This window comes from Jatropha curcas, chromosome 5, assembly GCF_041381405.1.
Source record: "Jatropha curcas cultivar XTBG-Jc1 chromosome 5, XTBG_Jcur_1.0, whole genome shotgun sequence".
NCBI lineage: Eukaryota > Viridiplantae > Streptophyta > Magnoliopsida > Malpighiales > Euphorbiaceae > Jatropha > Jatropha curcas.
Window position 1 is genome coordinate 8,870,643 of NC_143155.1, and position 10,536 is coordinate 8,881,178.

The window sequence follows — 10,536 nt, forward strand, 5'->3', positions numbered from 1 at the left end:
AATCAATTGGAACATCCCGAACCCATAATGATGAAAAGAATAATTAACAATTCATATGGTCATCGTTTAAAGAACTGGAATATTCTTACAAATGACAATTTTTCTTATGCTACTTGTTATCAAGGCAAATTAATCATTAGACCATCACCAACCAAGGTTGGAAAGCAATCACCTGCGTTTTCAGAACATATCCATGGGAATATTTGTGGACCTATACATCCACCTAGTGGACAATTCAGATACTTTATGGTCCTAATAAATGCATCTTCAATATGGTCACATGTGCTTATTATCAACTCGCAACCTGATGTTTGTGAGATTACTTACACAAATAATATGATTACGGGCTTAGTTTACAGATCATGTAATTAAATCTATTCGCCTTGAAAATGCTGCAAAATTCTCATCTTGTGCTTTTAATGAATGTTTTTATCAATTGGAATAACTATGAACATCTTGTAGCACATGTTCATACACAATGGTATAACAGAGTCATTTATTAAACGTCTCCAATTGATAGCAAGACCATTGCTTATGGTAACAAAGTTGCCACTTCTATTTGGGATTAGCTATTCTTCATGTAGTAACACTTGTTCATCTTAGGCCAAAAAATTATCATCAATTCTCCCCATTACAATTGGCTTTTGGTCATGAACCGAATGTCTCTCATCTAAGAATTTTTAAGTGTGTTGTATCTGTACCAATAGCATCACCACAACATACCAAAATGGATCCTCAGAGAATGTTAGGAACATATGTTGGGTATGAATCACACTCTATTATTCGTTACCTCGAATGGTTGATAAGAGATTTATTTACGGCTCATTTTGTATGAAACAATCTTTCTAGAATTAGGGGGAGAGAAAAAGGAAATGAAAAGGGAACTTGAATGGAAAACTTCATCCTTATATCATCTTGATCCTTGTGTAGCTATATGTGAGCAATAGGGATGGCAATGGGTAGGGTTCGGGTCGGGTAGTGCAATACCCATGTCCAAACCCAAACTCTATCCATATTCCCATACCTTACCTAAATATTCTATCGGGTAGAGAATATTATACCCATTCCCAAACCCAAAGGATTCGGGTACATGGGTATCTATTACCCCCAAGTACCCATTTACTCCATATATCCAAATTGTTTTAAAAAATTAATAAATAAAATAACTAAAAAAATAAAAGTTTCTATCCAAATGATTTGCACAATACATTAAAAATATGAAAATAAATTAATACATAAATAAGTATTCAAAAAAATGATAAATTAAAACTTTAAATACAAAGTTGCTCTTATTATCGTAATGCCTCACTCGAGGGTAATAGTAGTAGACTCTTCAGCATAATTATGATAAAAATAAATTAATAAAATAACTAAAAAATCTCATATTATAAAATCAATAAATATAAAAATATTATTACCTGAATATTCCAAATCACCATCATCATCATCATAAATAGTGGCATAACAATCTGTAGCTAATGATGCAAATCCATCTGTTTCAAAATAAGATAATTACATTAATACAATAAAATTAAATGAATCAATAAATAAATGAATATACCTTTGTTTTCATAAGTCTACACCAACTTTGAGCACACATTAAGGCCTCAATTGTTTTTGGATGAAGTCGACTCCAATGAGGACTAACAAGTGACATCCTGACCCTACAAAGCGATCCTAAGAGGGCGAGTAGAGCAAAGCTCTTGGCTAGTTTCTAGGATGGCAGGCTAACTATGGGTAGTGGAATGCGGGACACAAGAATGAATCGGATCATATATTGAAAATGGAGACGCTAATCATTAGAGACGTCTTTTGGTGGAATGACTTGGAGAGTTGGAAGAACTCTAGGGTTAAAAGTTGGAACGACTTAGATGATTAGTGTCTCTAATGGTGGAAGAACTTCAGCTGCGAGTGCTTGATGATCACTACCTTTGAGCGCATCCTTACTTTTTTTGGCCACTTTTTTCTCCAGCAGGTGTTTTAGGAATCTCAGAATACAGACCCTTTCCTTGCTGAAATTGCCTCAAATCAGCAACAAAAGACTGCAACTCTTCAAATTGTGCACTATTTATTTGTGTTTGCTCACTATTTTTATCTATCTTTTCCACCAATGTGGCCAAAAGACTAGTAATTGCATCCAATTTTTTTAGGATCTCAACATTATTTTCTGAAACTAAATGCACTCTTCCAGCCATGTATTTATGTGGCCAAATTTATAAAAAAATTACCACTATTACTATAAAACGAAATGAAAAAGTGAGTTGATAACTTGTCCTGTGAGACACTCATGCATTAAATGCTGAGAATATTTGTGTCTGTCACTTTCCTTGATCGTTGAGCTTCAATCTTAAAAAAAAACACATATACTCCAAGGGCTTTCTAGTCTTTTTAACTTCACTTGCATTCCAAAATTACTATTTAGAGTAACTTTCTCTATATAAAAAATACACCCAAAAAGAAAATTTTTTTTTAAATAAAAAAAACGAAAGGAGTAACAATTCTTGCAAAAAATTGTCAAGAACAAAACTTTATCTAGTCTTATTTTTTTCAGTAAAAATCAATGGATATAAAATCCATAAATCCAATTTTACATAAATCATCACAAATATAAAATAGAGAACTGTTTTTCTTCAAAAACCCACCTCCATCTATTGAAATCATTTTCTTCTTCACTATGAACTAACCGTTGAAACTCTACCACCACCGATGCATGGTCATGAAAGGAGTTCAATTGGTTTAAGGTATTGACAATGAAGCACAAAAGAGGGATTAAGAATATAAAGATGAGAAAAGAAGGATTTTTTATCGTTGGAAGAGAGGTAAAGGCAGAGAATGAATCCAAAAACCAATGATGAAAAAAGAAAAGGTTGGGTTAAGAGGGAGAGAGAGGTTGTTCATTGCTAAGAGAGAAAAGGGAAGAGAGAGGGAGATGGAGATGGAGATGGAGAGAGATAGAAAGTTGGAGTTTCAATTTGGGTTAAAGGGTATTTTAAGCAACAACATTTATCTCTCTCTTTTGTCCTTTGACTTATACTAAAAATTGAATAGAAAATGGAAGAAAAATAGAAGGACAAAAGTTTGTAAGATGAGATATCGGCCGAATGCATAATCCTATTCCTCAACTTTCTTATTTTAACTATTTGTCACCCTAAACTTTGCAAAAGAACTATAATACACTTTAACTTGCAGTTTTTTGTAACTATTATGCCCCTAACAGAACATTAAGAAGTGCATCATAGATAAGCGCAATGATGTGGCAATTAAAATAGACAGCTGGATGATGATTTTGAAACGTGGCCTCCAAATCAGCAATAAATCTCCCTTCATTCTTTTTATTTTTCTTTATCAAAATCCTCTACTTAATTGTTCTTCAAGAAAATAACAACTTCTTGTTTTTTCAGATTTCTTCATTTCTTCTATGCTCTCTCTCTCTTTGATCAAAGCCACAAATCTGTTTCTCTAACCTTTCTATATTTATAGAAACAACTCTCATAATTTATAACCATCTTTGTCCTAACACAAAAAAAAAATAAATAAATAATAAAAAAAAAACCCCAACCATCATAATTTAATTAAAGGAAGAACAATCGAAGTACTAAAATTCAAAAACCATTATATATTTATTTTACAAAAATATAAAAACATTATGAGCCTAGATTTATTTTATGCACTTAAATTTGTTTATATATTTTTGAAAATATTTTTAAATACAAAAGTAAATAAATAGTTTGAAAATATTTTTATGAATATAATTTTTCATTTAGTAAATATTTATTGAATTTAGTTATATATAATTAAATTAGAAGCAATATACCTTTAAATATTATTTTTCAAAAAAAAAAAAAAAACAGTGAAGTTAGAAAATGAAGCAATATCATAGTTTTCTAAAAGCGGCTTGATTCACTATTAATGGAGGCTGAGAACAAAGCAAAGTAACTAAAATCAAGAAAAACAAATAACACCTGCAAAAATTTTCTTATGTTTTTGGATCTAGTTGGATTGAATCGGGCTATTTTGAAATTCCATGATAAAAATTGCATGCAAAATTAAAGAAGACAATCTGCTCAAAAAAGATGAAACATTTGATAGGAATTTGAGCTAATTAATTAAGAGATCTAAGAGGCAAAAGAAAGAAAAAAAAGAGAAATTATGGGATCCGAGAGATTTGAAAGAAAGTAAATGATTTATAAAAAATTTAAGTTGAAAGGGGCAAAAAAAAAAAAAAAAAAAAAAAAAACAAACTTAGATTATATGGAATGGAGGATGTACAAGATGAGAATTTTGGTTTTGCTCTCTTTTTTGCTCAAGCCCGATTCAGGCCAACCTTTTCTAACTTTTGCAAACCGAACCGAGCTCAAACAGCTCACCAGTCAACTCGACTCATTTACTAACATTAGTTGGACTTATCGCATAGCAGAATCATAATACATAAATTGTATAGTATAATTTTCAAAATTGAAGTCGGTGTTAGTATCTTTGATAAAAAAAACTCGTGGAATATATACCAATTACCCCATTCAATGAATAAAGTAGCAAAACCCCTTTCAGAAAATCAAACATTAAGGCTTTTAAGGAACTTGCCATTTTGAAGATTCTAAACTTAGTGCTCGTGTTTTTACAATACAAAGAAATCCCAAACACAATCTTTAAAAATATTCTCAATAACAGTCTTAGGTACCGAGGTTTGGTATACACACACCAGCATCTGTATTTTGCTGTTCCTTCCATATCCTCCCAGTAACTCTAAGCTTCAGTTCTTTCCTATCCCCTCCAGAAAAGAAAAGTGCCATGTTTCGTTGAATAATGAGACCGTCATGACTGTCCCTGACCTTCCTGTGGCTATCTCGTATACTTCGTGGGGTACCCTCCCAAATGAGTTTCCTACCATTTCCTCCAACCTCAAGGCTGTAGTTATAGTTACGAGCCTCAGTCTCATCACCCATGAATCGAAGGAATGCCATGTAAACAGAGGCCATACCGAGTTGGAAGGCCTCAAAGTGAAGGCAAAAGTATTGACCATAGCAATGGAAGACCTGATAAAATTAAAAAAAAAGTCACCACCGTTCAACTAGTAACGATGCATTAAGAATTGTCAAAAAATCAAGAGACCATAAACCATAATGAATATGCAATGCAAGTCATAGTTGTTCGGGTAATATCCAAGCAATTGAGTCTTTCCTCATAGTATAATAGGTCAAAAGTTCAAACCCTTCCCACTGCCTTTCCTCTTAAGATTTTTTTTTTTATGCATCAAGAAAATATTTGGCAGTTTATCCATTTTAAAAGCTATGCGATTAACCAATTTTTCTTACATCCGCACAAATATATATCCTCAATGAACTCCCAAACCAATTATCAATTCGCATCCTTTCTTAAATCTTTGTCCCTAAGTGGGTAAGTTATTTCTATTGTTTAGTTGATCTACTAGGTCTTGCCAATTGTTTATATTCCAAAAGATGAAAAGATTGTTTATATTGGAAATGTCTTGCACCTAATTCAACATTTAACTCCAGTGTCCCATTAGGTTTCTTGTAATAAAAATGATCGTGCTTTCTATTTCAAAACGATGTAGTTTAGGTTATACACAATACCACATTCTAGAGTGTTTTGCAACATGGAAAGTCAAGAATTGTAAGTATAATAAAAATTTTAAAACTTTGATATATTTTTTATTTTTGTTAATTTAGTTTTGAATAGAGTTGAACATGGAAATGAATCCAATACCACTAAATTAAAACTCATAGGTAAACTCTGACAAAGTTTTAGCTAATTTATCCTAATATCATAGCGTTCTCCAATTTAAAAACCAGAAGAAAAAAGGATGTACAGCAGCATTCTATAATATCATCTACCAAGGACCATATTGTTCTCCTGTTAAAAAACCAGTGACTAAACCATACATTTTTTAAATCCAAGGAACTCAAGCAAATACTTTTGACATAATATGTTAGGTCATTTCGTATAAAATCTGGAAAATATTTTATCACTTAAGAACTTGATATATCTCAGAAACATAAAATCATACATGCATGCATGCATGGCATATCAAGGTATTATTGATTTTGCCATCATAGTTAAAGAATCCAAAAGGTAATACTAAAATTACCGTGAGCATCCAAGTTGCATTGTCCACTTCACGGGGATTTGACTTCACATAACGATGGTTGAAAGTGCATCCTGAGTGCATGTCCACCTTGTGATCATCCCTCAAATGAGCAACTAAGAAAGGAATATCTCCAACAGTACAGCATTCTGACCCAGCATAAGGGCAATTATACGGCCTAAAGTTGCAAATTGCTTCATGCTTGAGTTTACTGTAATATGGAAATATCTCCGGACATCCCAAGTTGTAGTATTTGCAGGACAATTCAAGTGACTCTGCCACCTTCTCCAATGCTAAACACCTAATATCTCCAAGCTCCTGTCTACAAGTGGGGCACCTATTTTGCACCCTTGTTTTACAAGTTGAACAAAGTGTGTGTCCATTATGACACTGTGAGAGAAATAGTTAAACTTTAGATCTAGCATAAGTACATATGAAGGCATGCTTTATTCTAGTCAAACTCACATTTGCATTCGATAGTTATTATAATATTATTACAAGCATTTTCAGAAGAGACCAAGATACGAAGAAGGATACTTAAATAAGTAGGTCATAAGTTACTCATGACAGAGCAACATGGTGTAGCAAGTTAACTTCTTAAATATTTCCGACAAATAAGACAAACATCTTTGTTTTATATTTATCTTGAACTTCAATCAAAGCCACATATGAACCTTTTGTGCAAACAAAATAGTATATAACTATGGAAAAGACTAAATGCAGGGAAGCACATATTTAATGAGCATACATAAATAAGTGAATAACAACTTGTTGATTGCCTGATTTTTGATGGAAAGAAAACCTATTGAAATATTACTCAACTCATGTATCTATGAAACCAGATAATTTGGCTTCATTAATTTCCAAGCAGCACAACTAAATATGATATTCCTATCAATTATGCACTTTGTAGAATATGTTCTTTTAATTTATGCAATATCATTATTAATATTACAAAAATAAATGACATTGGTACATTTAAAAAATAAAAAAAAATTCACTAGAGGAATAGCATACTGAGCCAAAAGCATAATCCATTGAAAAATAGGACAAGAATCTTGTGAGGTTAACTAGTCTAACAATTGTAGGGGTCATAGAGAAGAAATATTTGAATGCATGGAACTGAAATATTTGTTATGGTTTCTTATAAATTGGTTCAACTCAATCTATAGATCAGTATATAGAATTTACTAGGACCATATAAGGAAATGGTTTGTAACGGTAAAATAAGCAATTTCAAGATATATAAGGGACATCCCTAGAAAAAATGGCGATGACTATGTAATTAAATGGTTATTAATGGTAATACAACCAATTTTAAGATATATAGGAGACATTTTCCTTCATAAAAATAGCAAAGCTACCAATCTATGCTCCTATTGCTACACAAACAATCACATTATAAGTTAAAATTATCTAGTTATACCTTTGAAATCTCCTTTCACAAGCCATATGAGACAAGCGTCCAGCGATAAGGAGAATTCCAAAGTCAAAATTCCTTAAGGAAAACAATCCTCCATTGTTTTCAAGTCAAAATATGGAATTTATAATGCTCATGATGGTATACTATTCATGGAATCCTATCCAAATGATAGATAAACTATATTGATCAGTTGATGGAAATATCCACTAAAATTGGATAATCTTTTGCAGAACTTTCCCCACAAACAAGAAAGACAAATCTAAAACTATAATTAAATTAATATGCAATATCAAAGGCTCATCTCTATTTATTAGCAAGCATAATATTGGCAACAAGAACGATCTCAAGCCCTAACTCAACTTTACAATTTACCATACCAATAGTTATACATCTGCTCCATCATATCTCCTTAAATTCAAATAACTGCATAAGCACATAATTTGAAAGCCACAAGATACCTTAAAAATTGATCAATTGACAAAACTCCTATACCAGTGTATCCAAAAATGGTCGTTTAAACCGTTATTCAGAATTAAGCTAGTAATGCTTCAAAATTCAAACAACTCCATGAACAGACCTCCAAAACAAAAAAGTAACCATTAATCAAACAATTATCCTACACATATACACATAAGAATCACCATTCGTGCCTTTGAAACCCAATTATAAAAACCCATTAAAGATTCACCAAATTCAACAAAAATAGCCTAAATACAACGGAAAAACAAAACCTAATATGCAAACAACATTATATATATATATATATATATATATATATATATATATATATATATATATATATATCAGAGAATACCTGATGGATAGGTGGGTACATAGAATTGGTGCAAACAGGGCATTCTAACAATTCATGGACACTAGTGGCAGGAGCGATCGCAGTTGCGGTTGGACCAATAACATTGTTGATGCCGTTATTGTTATTTCCGGTGGCACTATGAGGCTTTGATGGAGAAAATTGATGGTGATTATACAAATAGGAGTCTTGAATCTCATCCTCTTCCAATCCATCGGAGGCTGACACACACTCAATATTATCAAACTCCATTGTTTTAAATCTGAGATTCGTCTTTCTTCTGTCTCTCTCTCTCTCTTTTTTATCTTTCTTCGCTTTTCCTTGGTTTTTTCTCGGGAAAATTTTATGATTTACTTTTCTTTCGTTTTTTCTTGAGAAAATTTTAAGAAAAGAAAGAGAGGAGGAAGAGAGATAGATTCCAAGGAACCAAACAACTCCTTCCACTCCTCTCTCTCTCTCTCTCACTCCCTCTCTCTCTCTCCTTTTCCACCAAAAAGAGGTTCTTTTCTTCGTTGGATCCTTTTTCTTTTTTTTTTCTTTTTCTTTTTCTTCCCTTTTCTCTTATTTGTCCATCTATTTTCTCTCTCTTCAAGGACTTTGCGAAGAGAAGAATGAGGGTGGAGAGATATAAGGCTAACCATCCAATCGAATTTGCATTTTAAATCCTTTGAGTTTGACTGTTATAGTTTCAACAATAAATTAAAATTTGACGCATTAGTTATGCTTAAATACATTAATTATTTTAAAAAAATACAGTGAAATTAACAAAATGATTAATTAAATAGTAGTTTTATAAAGATAAAATTGAGGAATTAAGTAATTAAATTTTGAAAATACGTATTCTGATTATAATTCAAGAATTAAATAGCAACTGAGACAAACTAGTTAATATAATGAAACTATATTCTTTATTTGGCTTTTTTTTCAAAAATATCCCCTTATAAATTAAACGATGTATGTAATATATGATTGAGAATATGAAATTAGAGATATATTAAGAAATTAAATAATGAATGATTTTTTAAAAAAGAAAATAAAACTATTTTTGAGACAGACCAATTCTATATAATATATATATATATATAGAAATGAGAAAATAATAGTTTAAAGTTTAAATTTTATTCTCCAAGCATGAAAACTATGTAAAAAGAGATTCTTGGCTTGATTGTTTGGATGAAAAGGGGTAAGATAAGGTAAGAGAACATAAAGTTATGGTAAGGTCAGAAAACGTAAAGTTATGTTTTTTAAATTGTTTGAAAAATTGATTATTTTATAGGGTTTGGAAAACCTAAAAAATCTCCCTTTTCTCAACCCACCAATTTGGGGTGTTGGAGAGAATTTTAATTTGTAATTTCTTATATTGTTACTATTAATTTTTAAAAACTCTAAATTTTGTCCACTCATATCTTTTTTTTTTAATGTTTTTTCTTCTCTTTTTCTATTCACAATCTTATTTGAAAAATATTTTTTTAAATCCATGAATTAATATCCTATTAAAAATAATTTCACTTAATCCAAAAAGTTTAAATAGTAGTTTTCATCAAAATGATATTTATCACCATACATTCCAATACCTCAACTTATTGAACCTTTCTTTGTTTACCCTTGTCCATAATATTAAAAAGACTTACTCTACCTTATCAAACGTCTGCATATACAATATAGCCCCTGAAATTTAACAAAGAAAACATTTTGTGGCACCCTGAGTTTCATTTTTTTTTTTTTTTAATAACATCACACCTCGTTAAGTTAGTAACCACAACTTTTTTTATTTTTGACTTTTATATATAAAACATTGATTTGATAATTGGTTAATATAGCTCTTATATCTTTCAAATATTCAACACTTGTTTAATTTATCTAATTTTATAAGTGGAGATATTCGATAGGTTAATTTAAATATTTAATAGATATAATTTTATAATTTGAAGTATTTAATAAATTAAAGTGAAATTTTATAAATTACGAAATTTTTAATTAAAAAATAGGAGTAAATGTATAAATTAAACCCTTATCAAATCTTGTCGTACTTAATATTATTCAATATACATTCCTTCACCTATCAAAACAAAGTGTTGTGTAGTATTTAGTTACAAAAAAAGGAAAAAATTCCACCATTCAAAAGCTTCTCACCTTCATTTTTTAAATTTTGTAAAATATACACTTTTTTTAGACTCTAAAATATTTAACTCTTAAAAT

At 30.7% G+C, this 10,536-nt stretch overlaps 1 protein-coding gene and 1 long non-coding RNA gene across 2 annotated transcripts; both read right to left on the minus strand.

Annotated features, from left to right (window-relative positions):
* Positions 1-1,263: 1,263 nt before the first annotated feature.
* On the minus strand, positions 1,264-2,635 carry LOC110010679 (uncharacterized). The gene is made up of 2 exons (XR_002285670.3): positions 1,562-2,635; positions 1,264-1,493 (listed from the first exon to the last, which is right to left on the minus strand). It is a non-coding gene; the product is annotated as an uncharacterized LOC110010679 (long non-coding RNA).
* A 1,907-nt stretch (positions 2,636-4,542) lies between these two features.
* Positions 4,543-8,944, minus strand: LOC105645357 (E3 ubiquitin-protein ligase SINAT5). Its single transcript, XM_037641249.2, has 3 exons — positions 8,341-8,944; positions 6,107-6,493; positions 4,543-5,033 (listed from the first exon to the last, which is right to left on the minus strand). Exons 1-3 carry the CDS (start codon positions 8,587-8,589, stop codon positions 4,671-4,673), a joined length of 999 nt encoding a protein of 332 aa, XP_037497177.1. The 5' UTR covers positions 8,590-8,944; the 3' UTR covers positions 4,543-4,670.
* Positions 8,945-10,536: the final 1,592 nt, after the last annotated feature.

Excerpts from the sequence above, each read along its gene's own strand:
- LOC105645357 (XM_037641249.2), bottom strand. The coding sequence starts at position 8,589 with ATGGAGTTTGATAATATTGAGTGTGTGTCAGCCTCCGATGGATTGGAA. Across the intron at positions 6,494-8,340 it reads TGTACCCACCTATCCATCAG|TGTCATAATGGACACACACT; the intron begins GTATTCTCTGAT and ends TTTCTCTCACAG. Across the intron at positions 5,034-6,106 it reads ATGCAACTTGGATGCTCACG|GTCTTCCATTGCTATGGTCA; the intron begins GTAATTTTAGTA and ends TAATTTTATCAG.